Genomic DNA, 19380 nt, shown 5'->3' with positions numbered 1-19380 from the left:
AGCTGCTCAAAGAAAACGCGCTCAATACACTGAAAAGCTCTACAGCAGAAAATTGTGGAAGACAAGCACAATGCTGCTGTGAAAAGAAAGATGGTATGTCCAAGAGATCATGAACACAATTTCACTGCATTTCTGGTGAAAAAGGATTTCAGAGACTGGCATTTACCTCTTTAAACCAAATAGAAAACAGTATTTATCATTCTGCAGAACAAAAGCAGTGTCACACCGAATTAGGACAGTACACTGTACACATAAAACACGCTTCGAGAATTCTTTCTTGATACTAGTGAAAAATACTTTTCTTTAAAATAGTTCATATAAAATAGGTGGAACATAATCCTGGTTTAATCAGCAACACAAAAAGGAATCAATTTGGAGATATTTTCACCAGAAATATTAATCTTTTAGACTCAAACCAACCTTATCTCTGAGGCTGTCCACTGTGAACCATTCCAAGAGTTTACTTCCAACTTCCAGAGGGCTTCTTAGAAATGTTCTGTACGTTAAAAGGAAATCTTCGATGTAGGTTGGATCCACAATAGAATGTTCTTCTATCAAGTGCATGATGAGTCGCTCTGGTGTTGCCTTAAAAATTAAATGCAAAAATAACTGGTATCTCTTGTCACTGCATCTCTCTAGAGAGTATCTTAACATAAAGCCATGTGAACAGTTATATTCCCTTTTCAAATTTCAGTTATGGCAAACTCAGGAGAAAACACACTAATGTGTTTAAATCAAATCTTCATGCTTCTCTCAGCCCAAGTGTTTTGCATAGGCTAAAACAATTAGTAACTTCCCTTAATTTTATTTTTAATAAACAGTTTAAGTTCCTCTTCCAGATTACAAAAAACAGGTCAATACATAAAGATGCACAAAGGGTGCTCCCAACACAACTCAATGTATGTACTGAAGCGGTCTAACTTTGTTAAAAGGCAGATGGAAGTAATTTGTAAAATAATATAAATTCCTTCCATACAGTTTTTTTGAGCTGAGACAGACAAAACTGAGTATGCATTCTAGAATCAAAACAAAATTTTATTTATTAGTAAATAAATGCAAGTTTAATAGATTTATGGAAAGTATAGGAAGAAATTCACCTTGATAACTATGTGTCCTTTTCTGGTTCCACTGCGATCCAGCTCTCTGTGTTCCTTTACCATAACAATTTCTCCTTCTTCCTCCACTTTATGAGTGTTTTTTTCCACGTGGTTCAGAATCCTCCAGTAGTCTTGCTGGGCTATACACACAAACTGTCGCCAAACAACACGGAATTGTTAACAAATACCCAAAACATGAATGTATCCCCATCTTTGGCCTGCTTCAACACAATGACAACAGCACAGCATTTGATACCAACCCCACTCTGTTCTGCCCAACTACACGAGAGAGAATGTTAGAAATAGAAGACAGATAGAACTGGTCACCTTCTTACATCTCCAAAAGATTGTCTGAATGGGCTAAACAAACAGAGGACAAAGTGTGTAAGAAGTGGAAGTGGCTATTTTCTATTTATCTGTTCTTACTGAATGTCACTCACACACACAGCATGACTGGGGTGGACTAAACTTACATTTCAGCACAAAGCTGAAGTTCCTGTTCCTCACACAGCAGCAGCGTGAAGCAAGTCCCAGCTACCAAAGACCGTACAATTAACATGAGCAGAGCCCTTGACCCGTAAAATACCAACCTCTTTTTTCTGCTCTGGGAATAGAGATGCCTTAAGATGAAAGTAGTCTGTTTTCTTTTATTAGATGCTTAAAAAAAATGAGATAGTTGTATAGAATTGTACTCTTACCTGACAATCATCTACTTTAGTTCTGACCACTCCAGTCATGTACTGTTTGTCCAGAGAGGGAGTAATCCCAAAACTATTTCCCATACAGAGACTCTCACTCTTCCCATCAGGATAGCTGATTTCCACTGTGCCATTTAAAATGACATACCAAGAATCAAGCTAGAGGAAGTAAAACACAAATTTTAGAAGTGAAGCTAATTCAACTTTTATAAGCTGTTCCAATGCTCTTAGCTCAGAAGGGCTTACTCTTGCAGTCTCCACTTCGTTGTCACAACAGTTTTGCAACATTTCATTCACTAAAAATGTGCACTGTAAGGAAAGCAATAAAGATGACTGAAACAAGAATGTTTTTCAGCATTCTTCATTCATTCAGAACCAATTCAGTAGGGAGGAATGCTGATGAATAGATTGCTTTTTTAATCAGCAGGCTAATTGCTACAATATATTTATACCACTTAGTGAGAATGAATACCCTTCCCCTGGGTACCCATTTGGTCACTACCAAAGATGAGTCTACCTAGTCCTCTCGGAGGGATGACCTGCCATGACCATTCCAGATGTCTTGATCCAGGGACGGAGAGAGATTTCCAAACAGTGATTCAGAGCACCTATGTTGGGAGCTTGACCATTGACTAATCTGAACGTCTGTCTTCTCCCACTGAATATGTATGGAAACTGCTCCTAATTTAGATGTTTATGTTATTAAACCCACACTGTTGGGCAAGGATACCTCTCCATGTTAGTATTTTGAAAAACTACATTATAAGAAGAGAGTTACTTTATCAATGGAAATGATGCATTCTTCCATGCTACAAAGAACCTTTGAAATAAACTCCTCCAGATGTCAGCACTTACCTGGTAACAACACACTGAATGCTGTCCTGTGTCTATGCTTGGCCACTTTGATGTCTTAATACACAGGCAGAATGTCCCAAAGGGATGGGCTAAAGTTTGAGGATTTTGGTTATGGGTCACGGTGAGAAAAGAATTCTCTAACTTTCAGGTGCAGGAGAGTTGTGAATACGGGAAAGTGATTTTCCCGCCCTTCGCTCTCCGGTGCTCTTGCTAACCTACTGCCTGTAGCACTCAAATTGTGTTGTAAGCAGTAACTTACTTCTTGGCCGTCTTCAAGTATGATGGCTCCCGCTTGCTCTACTACTTCAAATATCATCACTGAGCAAAGTTCTCTTCTCACAGACATAGTCATGTTTGCAAAGGCAGGGAGTTGATGCATAAATTCCAATAATTGCTCTGTTAGACAAAGGAAACATTGGTATGAAGACTGCAAGGCCCCGAGGTTCCTTAGGTACCTTACCCTCCACAAGTATGTTAAATTTCAGTTAAATTCATTGAAAAATTGCTCAGCGGTGATACAATCCTCATTAGTGCCCGTGGCTAAATGAGCCCAGTATGCATTTTGTCACCAACAACCGGAACTCGGCTCTACAGTCTTGATCACGTTCTGATCGACTCATGGCAGCAGTCTGGCTAGATTGTAAAATCACTTCAGCTTCAAACATTTAGAAAAATTAAAAATACCCTTATACAGTACAGTAATTATAAGCCTGATAGGAGCATGAAATGACTTTCCAGTGTTTAGAGAAGTAATGTGAAGTATAGCATAATGCAAATTTTACTATTAAAGTAATGCCAATTTCTAAACGCTGCAGTAAATTATTTTAATCTTAAATGCTTTCCAGTTTACAATTATATATAGTGCAGTAACAATATATTCTCTTTGGCATTTAATAACTAATTCAACAGTTTCAGGCAGTCAAAATTACCTTGCTACCTACCCCTCCCTTATATCAACACATACAATGACTGTAACACTTAAGATCTTACACATCTCAAAAACTGTTTTTTAAAATACTTTGTTTCTCAGAACAAATACTCTCCCAGAGAGTAAGAAGAGAAATCATTAAATTAACAGTGTCACTAGAGCAAAGTGATCTCTGGAAGGCATCGTTCATAATTACGAGGATATACATTTAACATTAACTCATTAAACAGTTTTCAGATATGCTTCTCTTACAGATGTTATATGATATAGTTTTACATAAGGATTTTTTTTTCCTCCTCACCAATATCATCATCGGTTTTATCTGCAGGCTCTTTCTCAAGGCACTCTCGTACAACATCTCGCCCTAGAAGCGGATCTGAAGTTCTGTCAATATCTTCATCCTCTTCTTCTTCTTCATCTTCAGAGTCTACAGGTGCCTCTGGAAGACCTGTTAAATCAACGTCTCCCATCTCACTTTCTGTAGCCTACGAAGAAAACATCCATCAGACAAAGAGCTCAATGTCTTCAGTTTAATGATTTACAACAAAAGAAAACCTGTGACCAACAATTCAAAGCAGAACTTGCAATAGCTCCCTTTCTGAACACTGAGAAAAACACGTTACACTGAAATCTACAGTTACAGGATGGTACAAATACATACCATTGGCATAAAGCAACTCCATGCTAGAGACATTATGAACACAAGTTCTAAAAATAAAATTAACATACTGCAATATTTGTTCTCTGTCTTTACTTATACCCCTCCCCAACTCCAATAAACTACAGGCAATAGAAACCCATCAATATTAACCATGTGACACTGGAAAAACAGAGCAGATTGAGCAGCTAAAATGAAGGGGATTTGATCTCATTTTTAATTTTGGTATTATAACAAGGATTTGAATCCTGGAATAGAGCAAGTATGTCAGGTGGAGTATATAAATTCAGGGAAGAGATAAGGATGACTATTCTTTCTTCCGCTGGCCGAGTCTCATTTTATAGCTTTTACTCTTTCTTGCAAATTCATGTAAACAAAATGTTTTTTCCACAGTTTGAGAGTCTGTATTATTAATGAAATAATAATATAATTCAGCAACACCGTTGGTTACCCAGTGCCTGTAGACACATTTCTACTGTCATCCATAGATGGCAATATAGACATCACACCGAGCAGACACATGAAGAAACAGTGAAAGAGAATGCCATTCTGGCAACAAAAAGCAGAATCACATCGGAATCGTTTGCAATAATTCCTTATGTAAAGTTTAAATGATGTAATTGCATGAAAATAACCTTCCAAACAGATGGAAGGAAAAAAAAAGTCGTTTCAAATTTTCAATTTCCACAGAAATTCCACTTTTTTCTTAGTTTAAGCCAGCATGCAAATCGTTTTTCTGTTCAAATTCAAAATTTTGAACAACAAGATCTGTCACTAAGAAGTATAAGGCAATTATATAGAGATTTGCAGAAAACAGAGGCTTTTTTTTTTTAAATGAATCATATTTACAATATTAATTTTCACTTTAAAAGAAATCCTTGAGGTTTTACAAAAACACTGATGACAAACTAACACATCAACTACCCTGCACGTTCACAAAACTTCCAAAATAAAGGATGGGGTCCTGTCCAACCTGACTTTGAACACTACCAGTGATGGGGCAGCCACAACTTCTCTGGGCAGCGTGTTCCAACGTCTCAGCACCTTCATTGTAAAAAAATTTCTCCCTTATATCCAAGCTAAATCCACCCGTTTGCAGCTTAAAACCATTGCCCCTTGTCCTGTCACTACAGGCCCTGGTAAAAGGCCTTTCTTCTAAGATCCCTTTAAGTACTGAAAGGTTTCCCCAGAGCCTTATTCCCTCTTCTCCAGGCACTGGGGACTTCACCTGGCTGCCACGACATTTCAGAGGAGATGGAAGGTGCCTTAGCACCTACACCAGCCAGCTCCCTCAGGACCCTGGGACACACCTTGTTGGGTTCCATGGACTTGTGCATGTCCGGGTTCCTCAACTGGTCTCAAACCCAATCTCCTCTTACCATGAGAAGGATTTTGTTCCCCCCAGTCCCCACCGCGGGGGTCAGGGAATTGAGAGATGTGGGAAGACTGACTATCAGTGAAAACGAAGGCAAAAAAACTGCTGAGTACCTTAGCCTTCTCCATGTCAGGGAATTGAGAGATGTGGGAAGACTGACTACCAGTGAAAACGAAGGCAAAAAAACCTGCTGAGTACCTTAGCCTTCTCCATGCCACTAGTTCTCCTGTCTTCTTTATGGGGGGAGGGGAGTACACCATCTTTAATCTTTTTCTGACCAATGTACCTGTAGAAGCCCTCTCTTCACATCCCTTGCCAAATCCAGCTCCAACTGTGCCTTACCCTTTCCCGATCCCAACCCTACCCATCCAGGCAGTGTCCCTGTACTCCTCCCAGGATACATGTTCCTGGTCCCACTGCATGCATTTCCTTCTTGTGCTTCAGTTTGACCAGGAGGTCCTTACTCAGCCATGCTGGTCTCCTGCCTTCCTTGACTTATAAAAAACAAACGCTCATTTTAAGTGATTTAATCACAGCAGACTGCCCTGCCTCCATCTTCCTACACGCTCCATGTTGAGCGGCTAATGCAAGCCCCAGCACTTTGACAGACGAGCAGCATTTCCTTCTTTCACTAGACATAAAAGAACTGGGGTTTAGATATAACCTTGAACCTTTGAGCTTCTCCTCATTCTAATAATTAGCCAGCAAACCTAATAAATAAGGCCTGAATGATTTAACATAAATATTTCTTTCAGAGGAGGGTAACAATATATATAAGGGTTAAATCTGTTTTATATTACATCACTTTACTGGCTTATGTAGCTCACATTAACAGTTTTGGAATTAAGCCCAAGTGCAAATTGTGCTTGGAGAGTCTCAGCAGCACACAATCAGTACAGCATTTTATTCAAGGACTTTTCTAGCATTTCTTCATCTAAATGGCCACAATTTATGTCAACTTCTTCAGGCAGAGTAAGACAGACAACAGTACTGATGCCCACTAATGCCCACTTTGATAACCTCAAGCTAAGCAAACAAAACTGAGGCTCCAGGTTCTACAGAAAAGTGGTTCTTTAAAATTTTCATTGTATATCCTATATAGGTCTATAAATGAATCTTCCCTTTTCTTGATAAATAAATTATAATTTGATCAAGCTATGAAGTAAGACAAGGTCCTCAAACTACGTTTCAAAGATTATGTGCAGATGGTTGACAAAATGTTGGCAGGTCAGGCAGTGCTGGAAGGAACAGGAAGGATTTTGCTCATAAAGCTGTCTGCAGAAGTAGCTGCTCTTCCCAAGCATGATGCCCCAGCTGTTTCCATTATCAAATACCTAAATCATTCTTAACGGAAACGTTTATGAACTACTAAGTTACAAAATGAAACCAGAAGCTGCAATCCTCAAATCTTACACAAATACAGATTTTCAGGATGGGGTCTCTAGGGCAGGAATATCTATCGAAAAGGCAGCAGGAACAGACTCAAATGGTGTGTGTCACGTAGATCATCTGGAACGTTAACACCGGTTTACTGTCAAAATACTTCTTTGCTATTTTAAAATCATACTATTATTACTCTATATATAGCACTGCAAATTTTGCCAATTAACATGTTTCAGCTATGTTTGCCAAATGTTGATCATGGAGGTGTCTGGTACACTGGCCTATGCTTTGGAAGCCAAAGACGTGAGAACTAGCCCTTGCAAAGCTTTGGTGATAACGATACGTATTCCACTACAGTGTATATCAGAAGCATACACTGACAGAAAAAAAGTATTAAATACGCCTCATGGGAAAGATTTCTTGTGCCGGAATAACTCTGTATGGTAATGTATTTTAGTACTCATGACTCCTGATGCAACCTGCTATTAAGAGCCAGGGGTTTTTTATCCGCTCCCCTCATGTCAATTCTGTCAGGGCAAAAAAGTCCAAGCCTTCTTTCAGCATTGATAGAAAAGCCCTCCATAAGGCCCACTCCCTGATGTATATTTTATAGATAATTCATTTTAATATCAAAACTTTAACCACTGCTGGAATTATTGTTGGGCAATAATGTTGCTGCCCACAAATACTGCCAAAGTGATAAATGAAAGACTTTTTAAAAAGGCAAAGAGAGAGAGAAACTTTAAGCACACCACTGGCAGAACTACACAGATAAGAAAAAACAGACCCAAATTTGCTGGTCATTAAGAGAACAGCATTGCAAGTTATTGATACAGGCAACTAATTCCTTATAGCAGAAGTGAGACCCTACCCACCTATATCTAGAGAGATGATTTGGAGTACCTATGTTACCATGGCTGGTCTCCTTAAAGACTGTCCAGTGAAAGGGCAAAGAAAGATGTATCCCTTCTGTAATACCTGTTGCATTTTTTTTCCCCTGTATCAGGTCAAAGCAGCTATTTGCAGAAGTTATAATCCCTCATTTCAACTTCTGTACGCATAACCACACAGCTTCCCCTACTTCTGTCTAAACACCGTAGTTCTGAAACTAAGCATAATGTCAGTAATGGGTTGAATAAAAAATAAAAAAATCCACTTCAAGCAAATTAAAGAAGTTGTTTTAAAAATTGTAGAGAGTAACTGTTTTTTTCCCCCCTATATTTAAAGAAAGACGTCTACAGTCCGACAGAAAAACAACTGCTCTGCAGTAGTCCAAGAAAGTTGGACTTCACAATACATACATTCGGACATTTTACCGCATGAAGACTGAAAGCTCCAACAGGAAGCAGCAACGGTACAGGAGGAGAAAAATATCTTCATACACTTTCTTTTCATAATTTTCTGCAGTTAACTGAGGGTTTAACACAATGGGTTCATAGCAGTGCTTACAGGCAGGACTCCTTTTCTGCTGATCTCGCCTTAAGCTTTATGTTCATCGTTTCCTGCTTAACATCCTGGACTGAGAGGCAGCTGGAACAAGTGAAACCTCATTTCAACACTATCGATGAATACAGTGTACACAGATGAACGGAAACCCTTTCCAAATCTTAATAAAATTTGTTTCATTCTTTGGTTCTACCATTCTAATCATATTTTCCTGTTCTGGAATTACGTTTACTACTTACTCTAAAAATTAATGTTAAGATACCATTAATTCAAAAGGTCATTTCAAGGCTACATTAATCAAAATTATTCAAAAATGCTCTTCCTCTGCTGACACTAACCATGCTCCTAGAGAGTTTGGCATGTAATAGATATGAAATTGACTGCAAAAGCAAAGCATCATTTTCCAAGTACTTTACAAAAAGCTGTATTTTAATGTACCAAAAATGCTTTCAGCTACTGAGCCAATACATTAGTACTCAAAATGTAGGTTTATTGGGTATCAAAGAGATTCTCTGCCTTCGTAATATCATGATGAATACTGGGGGAAGTACTTTTCTTTTTCTTTCCGATTTCAAAATCTGTCTATACGGATGTGTCACTGCAGTATAATGCTATGTTAAATACTGTGCCATAACATTATTATATGGTATCTATCCATGCACTTATAATGGGGTGACAAACACTAAGAGACTTCTCCAAAACTGTTATAGCTACTGCAATAATGGCCATAAAATACCCAGCATCTTTTGACAGGTTACTATTAGCACATTATACATATGAGAGCAAGATATGAAAGATTCATTAAAAAATGTAAGAGGGGGGAACACACAACCCAAACAGTGGGTTGTTGGTGTTTTATTCCCCCTCATGACATGCCTCTTCTATATCTTCTCTTCACCCACAATTTATCATACGCTTGATACTCCAATGCTATCTTTCAGGATTAATGTCACCATAGCTATGGTCGTACATTGCAGTAATTTTATCTTTGAAGATCTCAGTCTAACAGTGGTAACCTGCCCCAGACATCACCCCAGATGGCTGGAAATTCTCAGCAAAATTTACACACCTCCATGTTCCCTGCAGGATATGAAAACAGACGGGCTAATGTCACTGGAAAGGAGACTCCTACCTGAAAGGTCCTCACTCCTCAAAATTAATTAAAAAATCTGCAGTCATTTTCACATTAATAAATTAGTAATTCCTTAGGGTACAAAAATAAATTTCACCACTGTTTATTTGCTACAGTGCATATAAATATGCTACTCCATTATTTCTTTTATTTATGGAATTCTTATTTGTTTAGCATTTATGCTCCTTTGGCATTTTCTGTAGAGGAGACATAAGGCATTTCAAATGCAATTAACCACACATGACAGAATATTCACTCATTACTAGAATGATATTTTCATTATCAATAATATATTTTAAGTTCTTTTCACTTAGAGCAACCTCTCCAAACTACTCAGGTAGACAGGCAGGCAGATGATGGCCAGGGAAACTGTCCATCAGCATCCTAACATACAAGATGTTAAGGTACAATACACAGACTAGTTCTGCTGACTCTGACTAATTAAATCAATTCTGTTGACTCGGAAAATTTAAAAAAAATAAAAATAAAAAAAAAATTTTAAAATCAAGATACTGAACAACATTTTCCAGCACTGCCTCTTCTAAACCAGAGAATTCCCAGAGCTTTTTGAAAAAACATCATGGATGCAAACTACTCCTGACCTGGATGGCAGCAAGCAAATCTAAAGTAGTAGTAACATAATAGGTTAAACAGGACAAAAATGCAGAGATACTCAATGTTCTAAAAGGATTTTTGCTTTTAATGCTTTAAAGTTACCTAGCAGTATTTTGCTGTAAATAAGATGCATCAATACTCTGTTTAGTGTATAGAAATAGCACCCAGACAGCACCCAAGGGAATAGGTGTCTAAAATCAAGTTACACCTACGTCATGCTCAGTAATTGCTACATACTCAGTACTGTAGTCAGATTTCAACTTGAAAGTGGAAGAGCTGTGAAATTACTGATCAAGCCAAACCCAAGATGAGCACCTTCATCAACCAGAGCAAAGGACCCCATGAAACCAGCTCTGCAATTTGACACGAGACAGGCAACTTATTAGGTATATCATCTGTAAACAAATGAAGACTATCCCTGCATTTCAGACAACTTCTATTCTAAGCACGCAACACCGGAATTTCTGCAGTCAATTAGTGCAGAGGGCGTTTATTGCCCTGCTCTTGTTTGCAGAACAGAACATCTGTTATTAGCAATAAATACAAATAATCAAGGAATGTATTTGAAACACAAGAATGATTTCATGATATTTGTTCCATTTCAGAAAGAAGGAAAACAATCCCATAAATCTCCAAATGTGACTTTTAAAAGCCACAGCATCCTTGTTGGTGTGTAAAGATGTGAAAAGCAACAAAAAAAGCTTTACAAGAAGTCTGTTTCACTTCTGTGTGGCTGAGGAGGTGGAGAGTCACATGAGCAACACAGGGAGATGCAGAAGCATCAAAAAGGGAAGTCTTGGATAAACGGGCACTGGTTTTGTTTATGGAATGTTTAACATCAAGGAAGGAAAAATAAGAAACAAATGCAATTTTACCTGATAAATATCAGACAGGCTGCTGCTCCCAGAATCACTGGCAATGCTACATCCCGACTGGCTTGAGGGGACGTGAGTCACCTGAGGATGAGGGTTGTCGGTAAGATGCATCTTGGTAAGATCAGCTGGAAGCTGTAAATAAAACAGATTTGGGAAAGGGAGGAAAAAGAAAGAAAAACCAAGACATGTAAGTCTGATTTGAAGACAAAGTTATTCATAAAGTTTTTGTCATGCATTTTAATATCCACCTGTAACGCGAGATACATTTTCAGAAAAAGCTAATTTAGGTTAATAGTTTAAGATTGCTTGCCCAATCACATTCAGATTTTATACAACTGATAGAAAAGGATGCACCTTTCTATAAAACCAAGGTCTAGCCTCTTTACAGCTAACTGGTATAACACTAACAGGCTTAAGAGTGCATAAGATGGCAAACAGATGATGCCGGCCAAACAGACCACAGCCTTAAACATTAGCTTATGTTGCAATCCAATACAAAACAGGATTCCTGTTTATATTCGTGTCTCAGTTCAAGAATAACCTTTAGAAAACATCAATACAAAACAGTAAGTAACGTAATCTAAACAAAAGTTTTAGTCCAGAAAACGCTTTGAATTTTCTTTAAGAAAATGAGTACACAGAAGGGCTATTACACATTCTTGGTACATGTATGTACAATGGCACTTCTGTTCTGTAAGTCAATCTGTAAATGAACACATGTATGTAGATATACACATTTTAGTGCATGATTGAAGCCTACAAACATGTTCTTTCTATTGAAAAAAGTAGTAGGCTTTTGAAGAATCAAAGCCCCATAGAATACTATAAAATAACTAGTCCTTTAATTCAGTTGCTCATTTATTTTCTGCCAGATATATTTCTAGTCTTTTTTAAATTTACATTGAACTATAAGGACCATCCTATGGGCTCTAAAAACCAAGACAGATTCTTACTTGCAAAGTAACTCTGGGAAATGAAAGACTACAAAAACTATTTTTCACTATCCTAACATTTACATTATTCTAGTTTTATATACATCTTACTTCCAAAAAGAAAGTATAAAATATCCAACCTGTAAATTAGTATCTATGTTCACATGTATTTGGAAAAGGAGAAAGTTTGAAAAGTGAGAGATTGCCAACTTTCACAAAGTCCCGTTAAAAAAAACCCTCCAAGCAGTAGGTATGAAATAGTGAATTTGATCCAAACACAAAGGAAACACAACATTTTGAAGCCTACATTTAGCCACCAAGAAGTTTTACAGGCTGAAAACAAAAGAAAAAAAAAAATCTCTTTTTCAGGATTTGAGAACAGCAAAGAGGTCAAACCATTCAGCTGACAGAATTTAATGCAGTGGCCAAAAGGTACACTCAGCACGCACGGCAAGAGCCGATGTACACCGAGAGGTGACCTCTTCTACAACAACGAAATGTAAAAGCAAAGCAGGAAATTTGAGATTTAATTCTGGTCTGGAGCACTAGCTGGGTACTTTTTAAAGCCAAATGAATATCTCCTACAGCACACGTAGAGAAAAGCACTACCTGGACCCAGCAGCACTAGGTTTACAGTTGGGTCTTGATCATCTTAAAGGTCTTTTCCAACCTAAATGATTCTATGACCTACTGCAGACACGAGGCAGAAAGTGCTACATCATCTTCCTTAAAGCCTGCATCAATTTGGACATGAGTTAAGCCACTGGTATTTCAACGATGCCGACCACGTTGCTGATGGAGGTCGTTCCCCTGGCGTTCCCCATCTGCTGCCTCCATCGGAGCGTTCGGTGCCCACGCCGCAGGGTGACACGGCTCCTCTGCTCCCTGGAGGTTCGCACGTCAGCCGGCTCCACTGCAAGCACACCGCAGTGCTAGCGTCCACGCGAAAAGACAGAAAGGCACGTAGGAGCAAGGGCAGCACACGGCTTGCCAGGGAGGACAACACCCAGCAGCAACCCAGCGCTTGCCAAATTACTAGGCAGGGCTCCTGGCAGTCACTGATACGCTGGAGGTCAACGCAACTGAAAAATCCAGGAGTTTTAGTAAATTACAGAACAAATCAACCCATATAGATTCATTACCCCTACCTTAACAAGACCACAGTTTTGCCGCAAACTCCTCAGCCTGAGCCCATTTTATAACCTCCCTATTCCAACAACCAGTTCTGAGTTCAGCTTCAGTCAGATTTCTTTCTGTGCAAGTCCCACACTGACTGCGATAATACAGACACAAGGAAATCTAATTTAAGCTCCCTGCTATCCAGATTCAGAACGATTTTCAAACTTTCAAAACAGCTCCAGGGAAAGAATGACCAGAACCACAAGCAGAAGCAATTCTGCAAGATTTCCCAGGAGAACAGAGCAGATGCCTGCTGTCGACTAAAAACTGGTGCTATTGAAGCCCATTCAGGGACGGACGGACGGACGGACGGACACACACACACACACACACACACGCACACACACACACACACCCCGCCACATACAGTTTTTCTTCCTTAATTTAGTTTAAATTTTGAGGTTTTTGTGACAAAGGCTGTTCTAAACACCTAGGTTGAGAAGTACTGCTGGAACAAGACATGGCTTTCAAAATAAAAAAAGTTCTGTATGTATTTTGTATGCTATTTTCACAAACACACATTGAAGACCAACCCACACCACCACCAGCCTTCCCAAAGGAGTATTTATCAACTCATTAATCACTTACAACCGATCTTCATTCCCCCTGCCAGCACTCCATTTCCATCACCTATAAAGCACCTGGGCCTGTATGATGCTCCTGCTGGACTCTGCAATATGTTCTTGTAAAAGACATTTAATGCAGGTTAGATGCAAGGAAACACTGCAGTATCTCTTTAAATTTGAGAGAGATAAGGTTTATTTGAGACAAGTGACCTTTAAAGTGCTGCTTGCCACTCTACTCAATCTCCCAAAATAAATCACAGCTTCTGCCTTTTGTATGTCGTTTTTATTACCCAAACTGATTGGTCTTTCTTTCAGAGCTCACTAAGCAGAAAGACATGGACAGGGTGTTTCTGTAAAACACGACAGCGGACGTGGGAAGGACTTGCAGGATGTGATTGTGAAGTCGCTGAAAGTGCTACAAAATTGCCTTAACTACTGGTGAATAATATTCATTTATTATTTGACTATGTTTTTTTTTTTTGTGGGGGAAACTTAGAAACTGTTGTTACAATTGCATCAATATCTTGAAAAATTATGTGTTAGGGAAGTGAGTTCAAAATAGCAACATTCACCTATGTCCACATTAGAGGTTTTCAGATGCAGACATCTGAATTCACACCTGAATTAATGCCTCTGGGGAGACCTTACTGCAGCCTTCCAGGGCTTAAAGGAGGCTGGTAAGAAAGATGGGGACAGACTCTTTAGCAGGCCTGTAGTGATAGGACAAGGGGTAACAGTTTTAAACCAAAAGAGGGGAGATTTAGACTAGATACAAGGAAGAAATTCTTCACTATGAGGGTTGTGAACCCCTGGCCCAGGTTGCCCAGAGAGGTGGTGGATGCCCCATCCCTGGGAACATCCCAGGTCAGGCTGGATGGGGCTCTGAGCACCCTGATCGAGTTGAAGGTGTCCCTGCTCGTGGCACGGGGTTGGACTAGATGGCCTTGAAAGGTCCCTTCCCACCCAAACTATTCCATGAGTCTATGGTTAACTTCTGGCTAGTTGTGTGCCTCACAGCCATGGACAGGAAAACCCCAAATATCCACGAAATTCTGATAAACACTCAATACAGAAATAGATTACTTCCTTGCCACTTTAAACCATAACAATTGCATTTTTTCACAAGAAAGAACAATCTGGGATTCGAATACGAGTGCGTCCGACGTGCTGGCACAGCCAGTCCCTACATCGGTGCCAGCACATCCTTGTGACTGACCTTTCCCAACAAAGGAATATTTAGCACCAACCCCCCGCTGAAACGCCATACTGTGGTTCAGAGCTGTAAGCAAAAGGAAGTTAAGAAAACAGAAGTGATGGTCTGCACAGCCAGCTACAGCTCTGCCCTCCCACAGAGTCAGGGAAATACAGTCGGTGATTACACCCAAAAAACCTGAATCAACAAGGGGATTTTTAAAGAGATATTGCAAATTGCAATAGGAAAAAAGGAAAGAAAAAACACTAAATCCTTCGGAAGTTCGCCCTAATGATAGCGTCAGTCTGTCTTGCCACACAAGCCCAGAAGCAACAGCAGCCCAGGCAGCTTTTTGTTAAACGCACGTGAGATTTCTGAAGGAGGTTCACAGGGCCCATCCCATCCCGCTTGCCGGGACGCAGCCAAGGCCGGCTCACGAAGCGGCAGCGCTGGGGAGAGGGCAGGGGAGGGCAGAGTGTAAAAGGCGCTTCTGAGTAACAGTTAATAAAAATGACACGCACAGAATGCTAAACTCTACCCAGCACCCTGAAAGCACCCACAAGGTGAAGACTCCACCAGGAGCTTGGCTTTTGCTATCGATCTCATGGGTGCAGCCATCCCGCACTGAAGCAAGGAGCAGCAGCACTCCTGCTGCTAAACCAGAGAAACCCCAAAATCCTCGCCAAGCCCCATACCTGTCTTTTCTCCTATTACACAATACAATGCAGAAACTCTCACATTCAAAAAAAAACAACAACCACCAAAACAGAAAAAAACAAACCCAAACCAAAACAAACAAAAAAAACCAAAACAAACAAAAAAAAACCCCAAACAAACAAACGCCAAGCCCCATACCTGTCTTTTCTCCTATTACACAATACAATGCAGAAACTCTCACATTCAAAAAAAAAAACAACCACCAAAACAGAAAAACACAAACCCAAACAAAAACAAACAAAAAACAAACAAAAAAAAAACCCCAAACAAACAAACAGGGAAAAAAACAAACCAACAAGAGGAGCAGTACACATAAGTGTTTTTTTGTCCTATCTGGACAGAAAGGACACTCAAGTCTTGCACGTCACAGAAAGCAAATTGCATTGAGAGACTGATTGATAGGTTTGAATGGAGCGGCAGAGCTGGGAGCAGCACTGCTGCTCTGATGGCTGGAGGAATCGGAGGGACATGAAGGGACAGCAATGGGACACTATAAAAGCAACGAAGTGTGGGAGAGAAGAACCTTTGCTCATACTTGTCCTTGGTCATCCTTGGAAAAAAGGATGGTCCTTGTGAAGAGCGTGGAGAAACCAGAGGATGTCAGGCGTAAGGGATGAAACCCAGGGAGCTTGGCAGGAGAGACAAAGAACCAGAACGAGGAAGGAGGAACCAGAAAAGGACACAGACCCTACAGCATCCACTACTGCCCAAAGGTGTCCCGGGGGAAACTGCTCAGTGCTTTGCATGACACCAGGGGACATGTATGGGGCCACAGGGACCCGTGACCTGAACCAGCACAGACGTTCTTCGGTTAGCTAAAATTACCAGCTAACAATAGCTAAAGATAAAAGAAGCACTAAAGTTGGTGAGAACCAACTAATACAGCAAAAAAGCTGCAACCTTCAGTCATGAGCAATTTATACTCTAATAGCCAGTACATTTTTCAGATAAAGAAAAACTATACACCCAGTATTCCAAAGTTATTGATTTCCTAATTAACCATTCCAAACATGCAATGCATCTGAAGGAGTTATTTATTACAATCCATTTGAATAAGAAAAGAGTGAAGGAAGAGCACACAGTAAGCTTACAGCAGTAACCCAAGATTACGCTTAAAAGCGGAAGGTTTGGTGGGCTGGACCGCTCCCCAGATCCCAGCTCTATCCTTCCATTTTTCAACAAGGTGTACTTGCAAAGAGTATTTGATTTGATTTTTTTTTTCCCCTCACAGGCAATCAGGATAACTTGGTCTAATACAGAATTACCAACTTTCTAAAACTAGTTTGATAACAAGGACAGAGGTATTTAGAACAACGGCATGATGATTTTTCCCAGAGACTGCCGGTCTCCGGCAGTTGCCTAGCAAGAACCGTATGAAGTTTAACAAAGACGAGTGCAAGGTCCTGCACCTGGGATGGCATAACCAGAGAGCCCAGTACACGCTGGGATCTCTGTGACTGAGGAGCAGACTTGCCAAAGAGAGACCTGGGGTTCCTGGTGCACAAGAAACCAAATATGAGTTAGTGCGTCGCTGCAGCAATGAAGGCAAATCAGATCTTGGGCTGCATCCGCAGGGGCATTACTTGTGGAGACAAGAGACATGAACATCCCATTCTACCCAGCATTTGACAGGCCACACCTGGAGAACTGCGTCCAGTTCTGATCCCCACAATTCAAAAAAGAGGTGAACAAACTGAAGAGGGTCCAAAGAAGGGCCACAAAGATGATCAAAGGGCTGAAGAACCTGTCCCATGAGGAAAGACTGAAGGAGTTAGGTCTCTTCTCCCTGGAGAAGAGAAGGCTCAGGGGGACCTCATCACAGTATGCCGGTACTCAAAGGGCAGCTACAAAGAGAATGGAGGGTCTTTCTTCCCAAGGAGCCACACGGAAAAGATGAGAGGCAACAGGTATAAAGTTTCACCAGGAGAAGTTTCATCTTAATATAAGACAGCAATTTTTTTTTACTGTGAGAACCATCAGTCATTGGAACAACCTCCCCAGGGACACGGTAGAGTCCCCACCACTGGAATTCTTCATGATGTAATTTGACAGGGTTCTAGAGAATCTTATCTAGGCCCCCTTTCCAAAAAGGGCCGTGTTGGTGCAAACACTGCCAACTGACACTGCTGCACGATTACCAAAATCTCATGGGTTATTCAGCATTTTCTGCACCAGATGAGTATCGGAAGGGAACCAACCAGCCAACCTCCAGCTCATTTCCTCTTGGATAGCAGGAAGGTCACGTTCTTCAGTTTTATTACTTCAATTTCGTCACCAAAACCACCCCAAATTTGCAGTGGGGCAGTACTTTCCCTCCATAGCCACAAAACACTTTGCAACAATTACACTGAACTTTTATGCATCATTTTCAAGCTATCCAGTGCAGCAGACTGAACTGCATCTCACTGGATCTCATCCGAAAGTATCTAATTTTCAAGACATCCAGTTTGAGGTGTCTGAAAATACCAAAGATGCAGGCAAGACAACAAAAACTGCCATGCTGCTGTGACACGGGTCTGAATAGAGATTTCCCAACTAACACCAATTTTCTAAATTAATACTTTATTTCGCTTTGCAGTAGTATTTCTATCTACGCCTATGGCAACACATACTATATACGAAGTGATGTGCCAACTTTCACCAAGTCTTGTGTCTGTAATTTTGACGTTAATTGGAGTATAAATTCCAATAAGTGGTATATCTCACAAGCTAACAGACCATTTCTACAGGCCCAAGCAGAGTGCGTCCGCAGTGACATTTACTTCCCACGTAAACACCATTTACTCTCAGGAGCAAAGTCACACAGAATACTCAGGAATTAAATTAAAAGCTAGTTTTGGCATAATAGATTTTTAAGATTGCACATGCCCTGTACAACAGAGCAAATTACGTGATCTTTGACGAGATGACCACCAATCAACTCTTTTGCGAAGCACACTAAAAATGATTGCTAGCCTGAGGACAACTTTCCTTTATGTGCTCTCCAGGAAGGTTTTGCTAAAAATTAAGGCTATGGAAAAGTCATTGCAGAGTTTGTACAGAGAGGAAAGTCGTAAGTGAAGTTACCACAGAAGTTGTAAGTGAAGTTATGCTGTAGGAGGGCTAAACTGAGACTTTTGTCTTCCGATTCCTTTCCCTGGAAAGAATGGGGAATAGAAAGAACCTCTTTTGGCACTGGGACCGTGCTCTTCACGCCGTTATCTCCTATGTGACTGACTTTTGGACGTGCTGGTATCTTTCCCCTATGGAAAAGCCACATCTGCGCCTCTGTGCCACAAGTTTTGAAAACAAGTATCAGTGTTTCCTGGTACAGTTTGGATATCCAAAAAACACATGCTGAAAAGGCACAATGTGAATCTGCAAAATAGTCTTGACAGATGGAAACAAGGCCTATGAATTATCTTTTTTTACATGTAAAAGCAGCTTCATAAAAGAAGCCCCAACCTGCAGTAAATGGCATGTTTATTAAACACATTCAGAAACATCCCACAAGGAGGGGCTGACCAAAGGACTCATCAGAAACAAAATTACTAGACTAAGCACAGACTCTGTGATTCTCCCAGTGTATCCACTACAAATTCAAATTAATGGAAGAAAAATGGGCAATAAAGAAGAAAAAGTTTCACTTCACTCATCCTTGATAGCAAAGTTCTTCATCATTTTCCAAGGCCCTGGTATGGACATTTACAACCGATCGATCTAGTCTGGACACAGTAGAAGCATCAGCCTCCG

At 40.2% G+C, this 19380-nt stretch overlaps 1 protein-coding gene across 1 annotated transcript in view; it reads right to left on the bottom strand.

The window, feature by feature from the left end:
* The window catches only part of RAPGEF6 (Rap guanine nucleotide exchange factor (GEF) 6), a gene marked incomplete at its 3' end in the record, with an annotated part of 47198 nt that overhangs the window by 18532 nt on the left and 9286 nt on the right, over positions 1 to 19380 (bottom strand). The window contains exons 2-7 of the mRNA XM_010282219.1: positions 11063 to 11194; positions 3880 to 4063; positions 2910 to 3046; positions 1796 to 1954; positions 1098 to 1250; positions 421 to 585 (exon numbers count right to left, since the gene is read on the bottom strand). Of these exons, the coding sequence (XP_010280521.1) occupies positions 421 to 585; positions 1098 to 1250; positions 1796 to 1954; positions 2910 to 3046; positions 3880 to 4063; positions 11063 to 11194 (930 nt within the window). The remainder of the gene's footprint in view (positions 1 to 420; positions 586 to 1097; positions 1251 to 1795; positions 1955 to 2909; positions 3047 to 3879; positions 4064 to 11062; positions 11195 to 19380) is intronic.

The sequence above is a fragment of the Phaethon lepturus genome, unplaced genomic scaffold (assembly GCF_000687285.1).
Source record: "Phaethon lepturus isolate BGI_N335 unplaced genomic scaffold, ASM68728v1 scaffold1032, whole genome shotgun sequence".
Lineage (NCBI taxonomy): Eukaryota > Metazoa > Chordata > Aves > Phaethontiformes > Phaethontidae > Phaethon > Phaethon lepturus.
This window is presented reverse-complemented; position numbering and strand designations above follow the sequence as displayed.